We start from the raw sequence: 19,745 nt of genomic DNA, 5'->3' as shown, positions 1-19,745 counted from the left end.
TTCATCTGATCTCGAGTTTCTTGGACCTGTTTGTCTGAGCTGCTCATCAGCAATATCAAACACTGTAATGGCTACCCTTTTGTCCTGCAGTGAAAGCAACATTCTCTCAGCTTCTTCATCATCCAACATTTGCAGTTGGTGGGCATTAGAGACACTATGCACACACTTTCCCTCTCTATCAATGATGACCTTCCTGGTTGGCTCTGAATAGAGAACACTTCTGCTAATATCATCAGTAATCAGACCCGTCTCTAAAGCCTCACAAACGCTAATATTTTTTCCAACTGCTGAGTCATAGAAACCACCCAGCTGATTCTGCTTTTCCATGATTTGTAAGGCTAACTTCCTTGATATACAGCCTTTATTGACAGACTTTTTCAAAACTGATATTGTAGCACTTTCGTTATCTTTCAAACTGGGCTCTCGAAGCTGTAATACAAGTACTTCTAAAGCAGTTTCTTTATCAATAAGGCCTTTGTCGAGAGCAGCTTCAAGGTCATACCGTTTTCCAGAAGTGACATCTAAAATCCCTCCTTCCCCTAGTTGTGCCCTAAGAAGATGGATGGCGTAGTCTTTCTCAAGTTTGTCATCCCTCACAACCTCATAAGGTGGGTATTCAGAGGTAATTTCTGTACTGCTGTTTGTTTCACTGGACAAAAAAAGTAAGGTTCGATGTCTTTCTTGGTCTTTTTCTGAGTCTTCAATGGCATTATAACATTTAGGATCCTCTTCTATCGAACACAAACTTTTTGCTGTTCCAGTTGCTGATATAGAAAAGGCTGTTGGTGGTAACTGCATTGCTTCTGATGGCTGAGGTGATGCTATGCCAGTTTTGTCTGCTTGGCAATTGTCAGTGTATGAACAAGTAGAATCCATAGGCACTTTGTTCATTTCAATGATAGTCATACCTTTGCTGTTTCTTAGGAAAGTATTACATTCTTTATCTGTTGCTAAAGGGCTAACACATGTTTCAGAGGGTAAGGTAGGCTCTAGGTAATTTCTCAATCCATTAGCATCCTCTACCACAACCTCTTCTTCCATTATTTTCTCCAAAGGTTCAAATATTTGCAATTCCCCCAAAGCACCAAAGCTGGCCATAAGACAATCATTCTCAGTGTCAGGAATGTTCTCGCTCAGTGGTGACTCATCTGAAGGATTATTCATATAAGATGGACTTATCCCATCTGCACATTCTGATTCTGATGCTTCTGAGAATAATTTAGCCATTTTGTTTAACTGCCCATCAAAGATTAAGAGCCTTTGACTTGAATTTGGGTCCATATAGCTATTCATCATGAGGTATGAAATAAAAAACTGCCTTGCCTCAGAGGAAGATGGGGCATGTATGCTGCTTTTATCCCTCTTTATGTTTTCTCTGGGCATATGAGATCCTTCAATTTCTAGGTCCCGCATGAGCAGCCAAGATGAAAATCTGTCATTTAGATCATCAATGTTGGGGAACACATCTGGAATTTCTATCGTCTTTAGCAACTCTTTGGTAAACGTGTTAATCATGTTTTTCTCCTTGGCAGTGTCAACATCAACTACCTCAGAGTTTTCAGGTATGTAAAAGGCTGTTATCTTCTGTCGATTATGCAGCAGTGCAGATGCCAGTTTCTCTGTGATCATTTCTTGCTGAAGAGAGGTTGAGAAATTGAGGATTACACCAGCATCAGGCCAAAGGAGACCCGTGAGGGCTTTCTGTCTCTCTAGAACCAACAATGCACTACTGGAGCTTATTAAATCACACTGTACAGCCTCATCAACTGTAAGTCTTGCCCCATTACAGGGATTAACAATGCCACCATTTTGGGCCTGGTGGCTCAGTATCCTACTCGCAGTGTCCTGATCAATCAGATGCTTAGATAGAGCCTCCTCAACAGTTAGTTTTTGGCCTGTATTGGGATCAACTAGGCCTCCTGCAAACAACTGTGTGCTCAGCAGCCGAAACATGGTCTCTGTATCAATGTAGCCTTCATTCATGGCTGTCAAGATGCTAATCTCTCTCCCAGATGTCATGGATATGGTCCCATCTCTTCCTCGCTTTACTGGAAACAGTCTAAGTCGTGTTGGTTCATGGATCTGGCTCCTCTGCACAAGCTGGCTAAGTGAGACTTTTTCTGCAGTGTTGGGGTCAATCAAGTCCTTCCAAGTGTTCTTCCTCTCCAATATCTCTAGAAAGAGTGGCTGGGTTATCAGGCCAAGTTGGAAAGCGCTCTCCAGATTAAGGACATCCCCAGTGTATGAGAGTCTTAGCCCTCCAGTCGCTAGCTGGATTTCAATGATCTTTATAGTAATTTGCTTGGATATAGCCCCATTGTTCAGGGCTTTCATAACCGGTAATGGTTGCAAAGCAAATTGTGGGTTCTGAAGACATTTATTAGCCTCATTTAAGTCATGCAGTTGCTTGAACATTGCTTCATCCACAATTTTGTTCTTGAAGGCGTCGTCCAAGTTCATAAACAAGTGCTGTTCAGGTGAAATGAGTCCGGTGGTTACAAGCTGGGCCTCAAGAAGACTAAGCCCTGTGTTCTGATCAATGAGGCCATTCTGTACAGAGAAGCACACAGACATGACAGCTCCGCTTTCAACATCCAGAATGCCTTCAATGACTTGCAGTCCCTGGCAAAACGATAAAAGAAATCAAGATCTTTAAAAATGCAAAACAAATCAAAAGTTACAATTTTGATTTCAATTTTGATTTCAAATACATTAAAACATACTCACCCATCAGTCAAGTCTACGGATTGTACTAGTTCATTCGCAACAGTGCAAAATAGTCTCAACAGCAAGAGAAATGGCACGCAATAAAAGCTTACATGCATCTGTGAACAGAACTCTTAGTATTTTGCACAACACAGTTAGAGAAAACACACCGAGCATTGTTATTATTTGCAATGTTGTGAATCCTATGTAGACATGGAAAAATGTCTTCTGGGTTTGCTGTGAAGAAAGAAAGTGGCTGGCTGACATGCAATGTATGTTTACAGCATACTTAGTTTATCATGGTGGTTTTAAAGAAAAAGAGAAGATAATTTTCCCCTGAGTGAAATTTTTAAAGTCTTTGTGGTGGTAGCATTAAAAAGTTAGAGTGGCTGAGACTTTTTGAAACTGTCATACCATGCTAGAAGTTTCAAGCTGTGAAAATAAAGGTTAGTCATGCAGTTGGAGAAAGAGTATATTTCACACTCAATAAACATATATAAACACCATGTACATTGGACTGGAAAATGGCAGAATATCTGAATCTCACCTGATCATCAGAAGAAGCTGCCTCTGCACACTGCTGAGAGATCTCGCTGTAGGCCTGATGAAGAGATTTGAGCTGATCTTTTGTTTCTTGCTTTTCTTCCTCAGTCATTCTGACAAAAGAAACAACGTTTTAGATAGATAAATCAAACCCATTTTATGCATAAGCATGCAAAGCCTTTAAAGAGGAGATATTAAGTATATATAATCAAACTGAAGCATTTCTATCACACACAGTACAAGACAGACTTTGTCTACATTATGACATACTTGTCACTGTGTTTGGTTAGCATCAGTTGAGTTGTTCTCAATGCTTCTGCAATTTGTTCCTTCTTTGTCACCATCTCTTCCATTGACATCTATCATAAAACAGGACAAGTCATTAATGATTTACTTGCATGGTATAGTAAAAGGGCTTATGGTAAATTGACTGCACTTCTAAAACCACTTCATCCTACATATACGTACAGTACAACCATTTGGAATCAGATAAATGTTAGACAATTAGATATTACATTATTCATATCATATTTGTAAGTTTAAGTAAACAAAAAGCTTGGGTAATTAAAAAAAATCTATTTATTTATAAATTTTTGTCTGGAGAGGTACTCTTCTGTTTGATATTTCATGGTTCTAACCACTGCTCCATTCAGCTGCTGGGTTAAAAGTCACCAAGAGGAACATACTATGCTAAGAATTTTTTTTACAGCCAAGCAGAACAGTCAATGTAATTGACTTTGTATTCATGTAACTTTTCAACAGAGATCAAATTCAGAATTTGATTGTGGAACAGCCCAGCAACCATTAATTAAGCCAATACAAAAATCACCAGGACATCAGAACCTTTTACAAAGTGACTTACAGAGATTCAAACCCAGAACCTTTCAAACTATAACCCAGAGCTTTAGCACACTACGCCACTCAGTTGACATTATTGGCAAAGACGGATCCTAAAGTTAAAGTCATCACACAAGTGTAGATATATTTTTTTAAATATGAGTGGTGCTGTCTTCAAACTTCTCAGTTATCCTCACGACATGATGTTGATGATGCATATGCTAAGCTAATGTTGCCTATGAATAGCATTGTGGTTAAATAGACTAACAAATCTGCTGGGCATTGTGATCAAATAGCCTTTTTTGGTATGGGGCTATCCATAACCACCCCTATCAGTGTGCCGAATGTCATAATTTTCCCTTTGAATGGTTCTATGGGTTGCCATAGAAACCCATTGAAGAGAATAATAATAATATAAATATATTAAATATAGCTGCAAGCAGCCATTATGGGCCAAGCACCAACATGGCACCCTCAGCAGAACACTAAACACAACCCAAAAATCTCACAGAGAAAACATAGCTCACGTCAACCAGGATGGATTTGATTTTGACCCATGACTTTCCATTTTAGAGTTTAATGTGCTATCCACGACACTACACATAATTACTGTTAAACAAAGGGACATTCCAAGCTTAGATGAATCACAGCAGAGCACAGCAGTTAACACGATCAACTTTACAGTATATTCATGTAACTTTTCAACAAAGAGGAAAATAAAAATGTGCTTGGAGAAAAGCCCAGCAAACGTTCAGTAAACAGAATTCCAAAATCTCAGATATGGCAAACATTACACCACAGTAAGCACAACACATTACAAGAATATGACATACAAAGCAACCCCACACTACTTCACAAGTCACCAAAAAAAGTGACAGAAACAGAAAAGATTCACATGAGCTAAAGAGACATATAAAGCTGAGAGTCAGCAGGTTTTGAATAAAAATATATTTAAAATGGTGCTGTGCTGATATCAAACACAACAGAAAGAAAGAACAAACAAGTCATGATGTATTTTGAAACCTTTTGCTCAAGTATCATCAGGACATGCTATCAATGATGCATATACATTTTATTTGAAATCCAACAATGTATTTAAAAGATATATCATTTTGTAATATATTTCCATTTGGTGGAGGGACAGTATAGTTGATATGGGACAAATTGGTATCGTTGAAATCATCATGACCCACAGAAGCCATAGACACCAACCTCATGATTTTAGCACATACGGTTGAAAGGTTATTTAATGTACTTTAAATATATATATATATATTACTATTATGAATGATAATATTAAAGAATTAGTATGTGTGTCCAAACTTTTAACTGGTAGTGTACATGGAGAAGGACCTGTTACATTAGGAATGTGACAGCACAGATGGATGAATGGTCTTTCTGACACCACTGTCTAATTTGGGTTTATTTTCTATGACATATAAAGTGTTCTCTGATTTGGGTCTGTTGGCAGCACATTTACCACTGAACATACTTCATGGGCAGCACTCCAGCATGAGTGCTGTGTGATTTGTTTAGTACATGTTTGATGAAGTGTAGAGATAAAACAGGGCAAAATAATTCTACACCCACCACAGAATGTTAATGATTACAAAGTGTTTTTCCAGGAACTGTACTTAATTAAGTAGTTTAAAATTGTATACTTTTACTTAAGTAAATTTTAAGTGCTGTAACTACTTTTACTCCACTATTTCCCTCTATCTGTGTTTGATACATCCCTGTTTTAAATTTTTGAATCCATCAACGGCTAGGTAGAGAATAATCAGTCCTGTAAATCCTGACCATACATAAAAACTTAAACAGAAGCAATAGATCTGGCACCAACTTCTGTTATTAATCATGGAGGTGGGGGGGTACTGTGGAGGATGCCTCAAGCAGTACAACACCTGGACGGCCACACCTCAAAAGGGCTTTTGGCAATGAAAATGAAGAAGGGTAACTGCATGCTCGTGTCATGTCAGCTTTCCTTGTCTAAGCCAGTCGAGACATCAGCATTGAAGAATTATACCTCTAATTTAAAGAGACATTTTTCTTTCTATATTATGTTTATCTTCAGTATAACATAGCCTGTTAATTATCTTTCACTGATAATATTGGGCTGCTGTGTGAGATAGACAATGTTAGTGATATACAATGTATTATGGAACTGCAATGTAACTCTGTTAGCTCTCTCTGCCTATATCAGCGCTTTAGGTGAGGTAAACTGCTTCATATGTAGCGTCTCATTTACTTTTTTAATTAATTGACAATTAATTAAGTCCCCATCAGTGGAGCATCACATATTTGTGACTGCAAATTGACAGCGAAATAACAAGCTCCTGGATTTTAAATCTGCTTCCTATGTATTTCACCAAAAAAGTTGCTCAAGCATCCATTTCAACCACATGAACGCCTTCATATAGCTCCTTCCATTTGCATACATGGCATATCTAGTTTTTGTGCCTCTGTATGACATACATTTACTGTATGACTAGTCCATTCTTGGATTTGGACTATTGATTACTTCCTGATTGCTACGTTCAATCTGGTTTTCTTGCTGAATGTTCCAGATTTGATGGGCTATGTTTTTATTTCTAAACTACTCGTCTAAACTCTAAACTCCCACTAGTGTGCGGGACGTGGCACGCCATGTTGATTTAATGATTAAAAAAATAAAAAATAAAAAATGATTCTTCATTATTTGCATTGTTTAGAACATTAAAAAATGGTGCAAAAATAACTTGCTCTTTGGGCATTAAGGGTCATTTAGACCTTACATATGAAATTGTTTTGATGTTTTTTCACACATTGCGATTTAAAATGGTGATCAGTGTACTTAAAATAACTCTGTAACCATGTCTACCTGTATTCTTTTGCAAGAAGATAATTGTAGTGTTTATCATTGACAGCTACTTAATTCTGACATTTATTTTTTTTACAGAAAAAATATTAATCAAAATTAAAGCAGTTTATCGAATGTATATTGAAAAGAAAGACTTCGGTGCAAAAAAAAATTTATTGACTTTGTATTAAAAAAGTTAAAAATAAAACTGTATTAAAAAAGTCAAAAATAAAACTGTTGGAGGATACCTATATTTTTCATTTTTCTGACAAACAGCCATTAAACGGAATGTGAATTACAATATTGTATGTATGCTACATTTTTAGATTGCAGTGTACAGTGTACATATAAACGGGGACATAGCATTCATTCGAAACTCAATACTCACTCCTCACAACCCTTGAGTACTTCTAAATTAGCAATGTTTTACTCTTAAGTAGTTTTCAGTACAGATACATTTACTCTACACACACACACACTATATATATAAATAGAGTACTCTTTTCACTCTTGGTCATGTTGTGTCCAGTGCAGTTATTGTACAGTTTATCACACTGTACATGCACTGCTCAGACAGAACTGTTTGTGTGCTTGTGGATTACATTATCATGGGACTGGGATTACTGTCCATCTTGTGGCAGTAAAAGATGACTGCTGGCCCTGATGTCCACCGTCATGATTACTGCTTGTGTAATTCACTTGTGACATAATCTAACAAAATAGTGTTGACTGAGATTATATTTTTCCCAGTTTGTAATGAAAGTATAGACCCTTTTAGGATACATATGTTTTATGATAAAACATGGAAGGATAATAAAAAAGAATTCCAGGTACGTAAACAATAAAACTTATAAAGAGAAACACAATAATAATATTTATTCATAGATTGAACATAAAAGTAAATCTGTATAGGTTTTGATGTGTTCAACAGTTCACTGATAAACTGATGAAGTACAAACAGCCTCCGATAAAGTTTCCTGCAAGAACCAAAGCTGGGCACCTGTTAAAAACATTGGGGGAAAAAACCAATGGGTATATTGATTTGTTTACCTGGGGCTTACTAGAGCTCTCATAGCTGGGTTTACAATCACTCGGAGACTTCCCATCTTTGTTCAGGTTTGTATTCTTACTGGACATCCAGTTCAATAACTTGTTAACCTTATCGCCATGCTCTTTCTTCTCATCCTCAACAGACCTCTACATTCATTGTAAAGAAATTGCGGGTGGATTAGAAAACAACGTCAAACATTTGTTATCAGTAGCACAACAAACTCTATATTTGGATGACATATACACTAATGAATGAGTAGTTTATTAAGCTCCTAGCCATTTTATGTTGAATGATGCTTGGCAACAAAATGCCAAAAATGAATCACATAAGATATGAGACATTTTAAAACAATATTTTACAATAGAAACAAATCCCATATTTAAAAAATACCCATTTTCACCACTGTGATCTTGATCTATTTCAGGATGAAAATATACTCTATATATAACTTCTCTATACATAATGCCCCACTACAAAGGGCAGTAAATATACAGGTCATGTTTTCCTTATAAAAATGTTACCAAAAATATGGCCTTATTTCAGATAGACACTGTCTAGAATCATATCAGATGTTTCGATAGGTCCAGAAGTATTGGAAAGATGAAGTATTGCCAGTGCTATGGGACTTTGTTGCCTCAAGAAGGAGGAACCCAGTATGGCTGTCAAAGACACATCTTTCTAGAGCTTCCTTGAAAGACATTTTTTTCTTGGTTTTGGGGCAAGTAATACATTTGGTATGGGAATGGTCATTCTGAAGATGTGTTGCAGTTGCGTTATCAATCAAACAGTTCTGTATTGCATCATACAATGAGACTCTCTCTTGGCTCTCTGGGTTTATGAGCCCACCGGTGGCCATCTGAAACTCAAGACACCTTACTCCAACATCTTTAGGGAACAGGTTCTCTTGCATTGCCTGAGCCACTGTCAATGTCTTTCCAGTCTGAGGGTGAATGATACCATAGTAGGCTTGCTCACATTGCTGGAGCTGTCTGGCAAAACCTTCATCCAAGAGTCCTCTACGTTGTGCTTCAGTAATCAAAACCCTTTCTCCAGAAGCCGAATCACAGATGCCTCCTGTACAAGCCTGTGCTTCTAGCAACCTCAATGCGGTGAGCCTGTCAACAAGGTTTTGTTGGAGTCCTTTGAGAACAGAGAGTCTTCTCTTCATTGAAACATCCCACAGTCCTGCAACAGGACTGTTTTGAACTTTAAATACTGCTCTTCTAGAAATGAGAAGATCAGCAAGCTCAAAAATACTGAGCTGACCACTGCGGAAGCTACTGAGTTCTTCAGTTTGGAGAATTTTTAGACTTAGAGCATTCTCAACGCAAAGTTGGCGGCCACTCTTATGGTCTGTTAGTATATGGAGAAGGCTCCTACTAGAGTCCATGATTGTTGTCTCCTGCCATTCGCTCTCTTGTTGGGAAAGAAATAGGTAGGTTCTCTTGTCAATTTGGCTGGCCTTATATGCTTCATAGGCTGACATTTTTGCCCCATTAGAAGTGTTGATGACCGATACTCTGTGATTGCTAGCTGGAGAGATGGTGTAGTGTTTCTGGTCAAAAGGAAGAAGATATACTCCACCGTTGACATCATATACACAAATTCTGAGCAGTTCACAATAGTATGCCTTCTGCCCAGTATCTGGGTGGTGAAAATCTTTAGGGTTGCTCACTGGATCATAGAGACTTTGAAGGGTGGCTTGATTTATGAGCCCTTGTTCTAGTGCACAATCCATGGGCACCCTAATTCCAATTAACGGGTGAATCAACCCTCCAGTAGCGATTTGAGTTTCAATTATTGATTTCCCTCGATGTCTGTCTAGAATTCTCTCCTCTATAGCTTGAAACACTGAAAGAATCTTCCCAGCATGGGTATAACCAATGACTGCCTTGTAAGCATCTGTTATTTTGTCCTTCAGATCCTCAGGAATGACACCTTTCACAACTGCGTCTGAAGGAGAGTGACCTTCACCTGTGATAGGATTAACGATGCATCCTGTGGCAGCTTGTGCTTCCAAAAACTCAATTGCATAGGTTTTCGATATAAGCCCTCTCTCAACAGCATCTATGAAGGATAGCTTCTTCTTGTTAAACTCCATGTAAATACCAGTAATCGAGGTTGGTTTTCCAACTAATTGAGCAAGTGATGCTTCAACCTCTTTCATAGTGATGAGGCCTGTTTGCAACTTGAGAGCAATTTCCTGGGTTATGATTTTGGTTTTAACCAACTTTTTAATACTTATCCATCCTTTGAGACCTTGAATTTTATGGGAAGAGGAATCCATCTTTAGCCCTTTTGATTTGCTTGTAACAGATGTGTCAGAAGCCATGTCTATAGATGACTCAGAATCAATGATATTGAATGAAACAGTCTGGCTTTTACCAGGCCATCCTTTATCAGACAGTGAGCTTTTCCTGACTATATGGTCAGTCATCTCAATTTGACTGTTTCCAACCATCACTTGGTTTTTATGCATTTCAAATTGAGTAGAATTCTGGAGAGAGGCACAATTTTCTGTTTTCTTGGTCACATTTTCCTGACTTCTCTCACTGATTAATTCTGTTTTGCCCTGTTTGACCTTTCTCAGCTCCTCCAGCACTTTTTCCTTCTCCAGTGTAGCTATCTGTAAGAATGAAATTATTTTTGCTATTAGATCATGAACATTAAAAACAATGTAGACATAAATGATCATTTCATAACAACTAAATTCTTATCTGACCGTTATATATTTTGTTGAATTTATGCGCCACTAGAAGTGGCCAACTAGGGCACATAAATAAGGTGTTTCACCATATGACATGGGGGTTGGGTGGGGGATGTGGGTTGGGTTTGCTTCTTCAATACAGAACACAATGTCTTTGGTGTCTGAAAATATGGGACATTGGCCGACTTAATTTCAGCCAAAATATGGCATGTTCCAACTAGGGAACTGTTGGCAATGCTACAGTTAACAGAACCTAACAGTCCTACTACCCCCCTCTGCCCTTTCTACCATTGTTCGGAAAGAAAATAGCCAATTCTCAACTTAACAGCTTATTACAGGTTTCTCATCTGAAACTAATGCCCATTTTTGAACCAAAAGTTGACATGTTGGACCATGCAAATGGCTTACTTATAGTTATCTCTGCAAATTATTTTAACATCCAAACAATTTCTTCTTCCAAACTTCTCCTTTAATGTTTAGAGAATGTTGAATTTTTAATAAAACTGTGAATGCATTGGAAGTCGTACCTCAGAGCTTGTTTTCATTTTCATTAGTTCCTCCTCCAGGTTCTGTTTTGTTTCTTCATATGATGCAACAATGTCCCGAGTCAGTAAAAGTTCAGTCTTCAGCTTGGCCAGCTCGTTGTCTTTAACGCATTGATGATTGGTTTGTCCAAGAGCCTCAAATTCTTTTAGATGCTTCTGCTCCGAACTGACAGCTACCTCAAGCTTAAGATTCTTCTCTTGTAAAAATTTCATTTCTTTGATGTATGAAACAATCTGCTCCTTCAGAGATCTTGTTTCTTTTTCAGAGTTTTCTAATTTCAGCTCGGTCTCTGTTAATGTTTGCTTTAACCTTGCCATCTCGTTTGAGTTGTCTTTGTGAATATTGTCATGTTGGAAAATACTGGAGTTCCTCCTAATTTTTTCAGTTTCTAACTCAGAAATCTTTGATTTTGCTTTGAGAAGTTCAAGATCAAGAAATCCTCTCTTTCGGTCAGATTCGTCCATCTGAGTGCACAGTTTGCTGAGTTGTTGTTCAGCCTCTTGTTTGGCTTTTGTTGTATTCAAAATGACAGATTTCAACTTCTCAATTTCTTGAGACAGGTGCTTGTTGTCTCTCTCAGCTGTTTCCACAGAAAACGAGTGTTCCTTTGATTTCTTTTCACACTCGAGCTTCAAGCGTGATTCTTGCAGCGAAAGCTTATGCTCCATTTCAGCCTGCACTAACTGTAGTTGAGTCTCATATCCTTTCTTTTGTAAGTTGAGTTTAACTTTTAGATCATCCAGCATTTTCTTACAGTTGTCCAATTGTTCTTCAAGCTTTTGAGACTTCAGATCAGCAGCTGCTGTTTCATTTTGCTTATGTTTAAGCTCTTCTTGGGTTTGCTTCAACTTCTGCTTAAACTCTGACATTTGGAGAGTTAAACTTGAGATTTTCTCTTCTGCAGCACTCCTATCATTTTGAAAGGTGACTAGTTCTTGTTTTAAATTGAGTTCAGATTTATCTGAACTTGAGCTCATTTCTTGTATCATAGAAGTTTTTCTTTGGAGTTCTGCCTCCAACTCTTTAAGTCTGGACTGACTAAACCTACTTTCTTCAGTCACTTGCTGCAGCTCATCTTTTGTTTTCTTAAGAGTGGAACTGAGTTCATCAAATTCAGACTTTAAAACCTGTAACTTCTGGTCAGCTGCTAGTTTGTCCTTCTGAAGAGATGTGATGTCTTGTTTTAGGCTTACTGTAGCTTTCTCTGAACTTCCACTGATCCTATCTATAGTCTGCTTACATTTTAGAAGCTCATTTTCAAGTTCTCTCACCTTCGACATATTCTTCTTACCCTCGTTTGACTCCCTTTGAGATTCCCCTATGGCTTTTTTTAAAGCCATGTTCAGGTTATTTATCTCTGCTTTTTGTTCCTGAATCTTCTGATTAGCCAGATTCCTCTCAGTGGTCATGGAACTCAGCACTGCTTTTAGATTTTTTATATCTTTTTCATAGTTGGTGATGTTCATCGTGAGAGATCTGATCTTCTGCTGTAACTCAGTTGTCTTCTTTTCTTCTTGATTGTAATCTTTCAGTTTGATTTGAAGCTCATGGGACATCTGTGTTTTCATCAGAAGTTCCTCTTCAACTATTTTTATCTGAGATTTTGCACTTTCTGCCTGTGACTTGAGTATATTAATTTGCTGTTCCTTACAGCCGATCTCGATGTTTGCTCTATCAAATTCTGCTTTCGCATTTTTTATCAAACGTTCAGTGTCCATGTTAATCTTCTTAAGATCCTCTACTTTCTTAGTAAGCTGTGTCACTTGCAAGGAACATTTCTGTAGCTCTAATTCAAGGTTCTTGGCCTTGAGTTGAGCATCCTTCTCTGTTCTTGTCTTCAGACTGGTTTCTTCTCTGGCTCTCTGCAGTTGCTCCTTCAAAACCTCTGCCTCACCTTTCAGGGTTTTAACCTTTTGATCGGCATGTAATTTGTCTTGCTGGATTGACTCAATACTTACCTTAAGATGTCGGGTATCACTTTCTAACATTTGATTTTTTCTACTAAGTTCATTTACTTTAAAGGTCATCTGCTCTACTTCAGTTTGTTTGGAAGACAACTCATCTTCCAGGCACCTCAATTTGTGAGAGCTCTCCTGTTCAAAGGATGTTCTCTGTAAAAGTTTTCCTTGATTGACCTTCAACTGTTCTTTAATGCCATCAACCTCAGTTTTATGGAAAAGCACTCTCTGCTCCAGAGCAGATTTGTCTCTTTGAAGGGACTTGACTTGCTCTTGAAACATATAGACTGATTTTTTTAGTTCAGATGATTCTTGCCTTAACTCCTCTGACTTCTGTCTGATGTTAGACCTATCTGCATCCATTTCCACTTGAAGCTTCATCAGCCGTTTTTTTGCCTCATCTAAGAGTTCTTTGAAATGTTGAGCCTTATCTTCTGCCACTGTCTTGTGGACAAGAATAGAGTTCATTTCAGACTTCAACGTCTTAATCTCAGTCTCGTCTCGCTTCTTGCCCATAATAAGCTCCTCCATTTTGCGCTGTAGGACCTCTGCCTCTGATTCAGAATGGAGAATCTGAGAATTACTTGAAAAAGGTGATAGTTGTGCACTTTCCTTGGTAAAACCCAACAAGGTTTCGCTTTTCATCATTCTGACTTCGGACTGGTGGGCCAGATCAATTTCCATGATTCGCACTTGGCTAAGGAGCTCTGCCTTTGCATCTTCCTTGGCCCTCAGTTCTCGCTCCAAAGTACGACTGTGCTCCTCCAGGCCCTGTACGTCACTGTCCTTGCGACGTAAATGATCCTCAAGCTTCTTGCGGGTTAATGTACCCTCTTCTGTGCTCTTTTTAAGGTTCCTGAGGCTCTCCTCCAAGGAGACTTTTATAGCCTCTGATTGCTGGAGCTGTTGTCGAGCACCGGTCAACTCCTGCTCAATGGCACCCTTGCTTTTGATTGCACCTTCTAGTTCAACACGGTATTTCTGCGCCTCATACTCAGCCTTTGATTTCTGTAAGGTCAAGTCCTCGATTGACTTCTTCTGCATCTCAAGATCTGCTCCCAGGATGTCCAGCTGCTTTTGCCTGTTCAAAACTGAGGTTTCGAGTTCCAGTACCTGATGCCGGAGCATGGTAATCTCCTCTTCGCTGTCAGATTTCTGAAGCTCCATGCACTTAGTCCAGCTCATATACTTTGCTCTTTCCAATGACATCCTCCTCTGAAATGAAAGATACAGTCATCTTGTTGCCAATCACTTGAAAGAGAGAAGGCAGTTCTTTCCCACTTACCAAAAATGGCCCACCACCACTTATTTGCGGGAACTCTTCAGCCTTTTTTTTCAAGGCCATGCTTCCCAAAAAGGTCACCAACAAAGATACAAAATACAGCAATACATGCTATTTTGTATCGAAATAAATGGCCATGCATTAGAATGACTTTGCATTGCAAGAACCACAAGTGAAGGTTTTGAGTGGTCGTGAAGTGTAATGAAAGTCTGTGTTCTCATGTGTCATTGTGCTTCATGGTGACTGACACATGGCTAGGAGCAATAACATGCAGTAATACAGTTACTAAGCAAAATACAGAAATGTACCAATTAGCATTATAGCCATGATGCTAATGTTAAAACGGGAATTCTCATTTAATCATTTATATTAGATAAAGCATAAAAGACAGGGAAAAACGTCACCTCATCCTCTTCTGCTCTCTTCAGGGTTTCACCTGCAAACTTCACATACTGAGTCATGAGAGTGACCAGGGCTGTGTAACGTGTACGAAGATCCATAAACTTTGGACGGAAACAAAGAAAGTTTAAGTTTTAAAGTTCTCTTTTTGACTGATTGTATTTCCATGACTATTTCCACTCATACCTCTTGCTGGATGACATCAGAGGAACTCTGCATCTTCCTCCTCTTCACAGGAGACTTATGCTGGGAGTCAACCATGGCTCTGTAGGTCATCAATTGTAACTCATAGTCCTTCAAGAAGTGAAACAAACATTACAAACCTTGATATAAACTTATAATACCATGGTACTCTCTATATGCTATGATACTGTATGTTCCCTGTCAAAAAGCTACACTTTGATGCTGCGCTGATTTAGCGCTCTGGGAAAAAATTTAGGTGGGAACAGCTGTGAATATATGTGCAACACGTCAATGAAATTGACCAGAATTTATAGCCTCTGCTGGTGACATCATTGGATGCACCTGTAGGAGGGCTATATAAATAGATGCATCACAGGTGAATCATCAGATCTTTTGTCTTCAGATTATTCTGTGTGTGTTGTGCTTTTTGACTGTCAGAACTTTCTACTTTCCTGTGTTAGGAGTTACAATTGTTAGGCAGTGTGCAGAAACCTTTCTCTTTCTCATTTCTTAAAAAAAAGAAGAAAAAGAATGACTAAACAAAGCAAACGGTGTGTGTTCCCATGTTTACGCTCTATGGCTTAAGTGGACACACACCAGTTTTGTTTTGTGTGTTTGGGGAAGAGCATGCTGCTCTTGCGTTGGGGTGGGTGCGAGCATTGCGGTCTGTTTACAGTCAAAATGCTTCACACTCGTCTCGCTTACTTCCAAGAGCCAGTGCCCACTTTCATAGTGGGGTTCTCGTATAGATCTGGCTGAGGAGCAAGAGACGGGTCCATCCCTATCGCTCGCTCTCTCCCCAGATCCAGCTGATCCATCTCGTAAGCCTGAAGCATGCTTCAGCGCCTCTTCGGTTCACGAGGGGGACGCTGAACCTCTGAGCATTCCACGCACAATAATAAAGTGGCTGAGGAATTACTTGAGGTGGTTACTCGGGCTGTGGCCAGGCTACAGTTAGACTGGCCATGCGAACAAGAGACCCCCCCCAAACGCTCCAAACTAGAAGACAGATTTCTGTCTGGTGGCCAAAAAAAAGGAAGGGAATGCTATATCAGTCCCTTCCTTTCTTTGATGACCTCCATGACAAGCTCTCTCATTCATGGAGGACACCTTATACTTCCCATTTCTTTGTGCCCTCGACGTCGACATATTCAACTATTGTGGGTGCCGAGGCACAGGGGTATTCAGTGATGCCGCCGGTAGAAGAGACACTCGTGGGTTATCTCTCGCCTGGCTCGGCATCATCACTAAAGAGACCCACTCTCCCCACAAAGCCAAGTTTTTTGGGTGTTCCGTTGCTTCCTGTCTTAGTCCAGGATACGGAATACTCGACATCCCCTCAACAGGAAGTGTCAAAATTGATACCCATCTCAGAGAATCTGGCAGCGCGGAAGCTACTGCCAGGTGTTTCTATGTGGGTTCTAAGAACAGTAGAAAAAGGCTACAGAATTCAATTCGATCACCATCCTCCGCATTTCAATGACGTGGTCTCTACTACCGTGAAACCAGAACAAGCATGTCTACTTTGGAATGAACTGCAATATCTCTTGGTCAAAGGGGCCATAGAACATGTTCCCCTTCAAGAGAAAGAGTCAGGTTATTACAGCAGATACTTCCTGGTTCCCAAAAGGGTGGGGGGTTGCATCCGATTTTAGACCTTCGAGGCTTGAATCGCTCAATCAGGGCGTTCAAGTTCAAGATGCAAACTGTCAAAATGGTTGTGTCTCAAATCCAACCACTGATTGGTTGGTCACGATCAATCTCATGGATGCATATTTTCATATAGAAATTCTGCCACAACACAGGAAGTTCCTGAGGTTCGCTTTTGGGGCGAAGCTTTCCAATATTGGGTTCTTCCATTCGGCCTAGCCCTATCACCCCACACATTCACGAAATGCATGGATGCAGCACTGGCTCCTTTGCGACTCCGGGGCATCCGCATTCTGAATTACATAGATGATGGCTGATACTAGCTGAGTCACACGAACTGGCAGTTCAGCACAGGGATATCGTCTCATCTGGTTTCTCTGGGTCTGAGACTAAACGTAAAAAGAGCGCTCTCTCTCCCACTCAGGAAATTACCTATCTGGATGTTGTATAGAATTCAATCATGATAAGGGCACAATTGTCTCCCGCTCGAATCGGGTCCATTCAGAACACCCTGAGCAAAGTCAGGCTAGGCCAAGGTTGCACTGTTCATCAGTATCAACGAATGCTAGGTCTCATGGCATCTGCGTCCTCGGTGATCCCTTTTGGCCTTCTGCACATGAGACATTTTCAGTTGTGGCTCAAAGCCAGGGGATTTCATCCAAGGGCCAGTCCCCTAAGGCAGATAAGGGTTACGTGCTGCACGCTTCGTACCCTTTCTATGTAGTTCTGTCCCCGTTTACTCACTTTGGGTCCCACTCTAGGTACTGTCCAGACAGAAAATACCGATGTGGGAGTGGAAACTCCACCCCGAGGTAGTGGAACAAATCTGGGTGAGATTTTACAGAGTGGAAGTGGACCTCTTCGCCTCCCAACAGTCCCCTCTACTTCTCTCTGAATCACCCAGCCCCCCTGGGTCTGGACACGATGGCACATACATGGCCCAGAATGTGCCTGTATGCGTTTCCTCCAGTTTCTCTGATCCCAGGAGTCTTGGCCAGAGTTCGCCAGCAAGGGTCTTGCCTCTTACTGATAGTGTAAGCCGCGTTGGCCAAACAGGGTATGGTTTTCGGAGATAATCTATCGGCTTGCCACGCCTTGATTGACGAGGTGCCGTTGGGGAGACATCCTCTGCTCACTTGCTTCGTTCATGGAGCCATGCGACTGAGACCTCCTGCTAGGACCAGGATCTCTTCATGGAACTTAGCAATAGTTCTTGAGGGTCTGGTTGAGACCCCCTTCAAACCTCTAGAGTAAGCGTCTGATAACTTCTGACTCTCAAATTGTTTTTTCTTATGGCAATTACTTCTCTAAAAAGAATTGGGGATCTACAGGCTCTGTCTATCTTGCCAGCCTGCTTACAGTTGATTTTGCCCCAGGAATGGCTAAAGCAATTTTGCACCCTCATCCTGACTACCTGCCTAAGGTTCCTTTCTCAACTGTACATCCGGTCAATTTCGAAGCCTTCTGCTCCCCGCCGTTTACAACGCCGGAGCAGGAAAGACTTCACAGACTTTGTCCAGTCCGTGCCCTTCATACTTATGTCTACCGCACTAGCCAGTGGTTTAAGTCAGGGCAACAATTAGTTTGCCATGGGGGCCGCAACAGGGGACGGCCGCCACCAAGCAGACTATGTCGCATTGGGTGAGGGACACTATTGCCCTGGCCTATGAGGCACAAGCTTCGCCTCTTATGTCCTTGAGTCAACATCACAAGCTCATGTCTGAGATCTCTCGCGCTCTTGTGAGCCCAACTACACAACCGTAAGGGGTCCGGACATCCACAGTGCGGCTGTGAGGATACTCTCGTTCTCAAAGCGCTAAATCAGTGCAGCATCAAAGTATAGCTTTTGACAGGGAATGTCTCGGGTTACTTAACTGTATCCCCTGTTTCTTGATAAAAGCGGAACGAGATGCTGCGCTTCATTGCCACACTGGGATGCCCCAGGACTGTTCTTCAGACAAAATACCTGACGATGCACCTGTGTCACATCTATGTATAGCCCTGCTACAGGTGCATCCAATGATGTCACCAGCAGAGGCTATAAATTCTGGTCAATTTCATTGACGTGTTGCACACATATTCACAGCTGGTCACACCTAAAGTTGTTCCCAAAGTGCTAAATTAGCGCAGCATCTCGTTCTGCTTTTAACAGGGAACAGGGGTTACAGTTAAGTAACCCAAGACGATTCCTATAAGCATATATCATCATATTTACATGGTACCCCAAGGCACTATTAAGAATACCTTTGTATTGCCATTACCACAGTACCATGTCCAAAAAGATGGAAAAACCATGTTACTTTTTTGTAAGTGTTGTGTTAGAATACTTCTATGTGATCTTATCTTACTTTCACTCCCACTGCATACTGCTCTGAATACTTCTGGCACTCCTCAATTTTACTTTGTTTTTGTTCAATTTCTGCAACCAGAACCTAGAAATAAAACACATGTCAGGATTTTAAGCAAAAAAAACAAATCAATAAATAAGATTTAAAAGCTGAATACAAATTAGATTTCTTACTTTCTGCTGGTTCAGGAACTCGGCCAAAGCCTTGCTGTCCTCGGGTTGATTCTCTTGTGCCATGAGCTGCTTGGCCTCCATTTCTTTGCTCCATTCATCAAGGTTGTTGTATGTGTCTTTGTAGTACTTAAGAGATTTACTGATGCCTTCCAAATCTCTAAGCCTAAACACATTGGACAAGGAATACCACTTATCATATACAATACATAATTAATTTATCGAAGAAGATAAAATATGAAAAAACAATTTAAATTAGTTCAACCCCGCAGCATAACATTAGCTGAGGGCAAACAGATCAACCGAATCTACCTGTTTTCGATTTGAGAGTGAATGTTCTGCCACCTCTCTTTGAGCTGGTCAGCCTTCTCTTTGTGCCAGTCTAAGTCAAAGTCTCGCTCGTTGTGTGTTTTGAACATGCGCTCACTGACCACTCGCGCCTTCTGCAGCTCGTCCTCCAAATCATGAAAAACCTCGCGTCTTTCATCAATTTCAGACCTCCATTGCTACAAATAAAAACCAAAAT

The 19,745-nt window shown here is 40.2% G+C and overlaps 1 protein-coding gene across 1 annotated transcript in view; it reads right to left on the bottom strand.

The window, feature by feature from the left end:
• dst (dystonin) overlaps positions 1-19,745 on the bottom strand; it is a 273,043-nt gene that overhangs the window by 131,118 nt on the left and 122,180 nt on the right. The window contains exons 31-38 of the mRNA XM_052150432.1: positions 19,532-19,725; positions 19,223-19,385; positions 19,050-19,133; positions 15,055-15,162; positions 14,874-14,972; positions 7,976-8,122; positions 3,520-3,608; positions 3,254-3,362 (exon numbers count right to left, since the gene is read on the bottom strand). Coding sequence (XP_052006392.1) covers positions 3,254-3,362; positions 3,520-3,608; positions 7,976-8,122; positions 14,874-14,972; positions 15,055-15,162; positions 19,050-19,133; positions 19,223-19,385; positions 19,532-19,725 — 993 coding nt within the window. The remainder of the gene's footprint in view (positions 1-3,253; positions 3,363-3,519; positions 3,609-7,975; positions 8,123-14,873; positions 14,973-15,054; positions 15,163-19,049; positions 19,134-19,222; positions 19,386-19,531; positions 19,726-19,745) is intronic.

The sequence above is a fragment of the Xyrauchen texanus genome, chromosome 20, assembly GCF_025860055.1.
Source record: "Xyrauchen texanus isolate HMW12.3.18 chromosome 20, RBS_HiC_50CHRs, whole genome shotgun sequence".
In the NCBI taxonomy this organism is placed as follows: Eukaryota; Metazoa; Chordata; class Actinopteri; order Cypriniformes; family Catostomidae; genus Xyrauchen; species Xyrauchen texanus.
The sequence above is the reverse complement of the archived record's forward strand: the minus strand, read 5'-3'. Positions and strand labels throughout refer to the sequence as shown.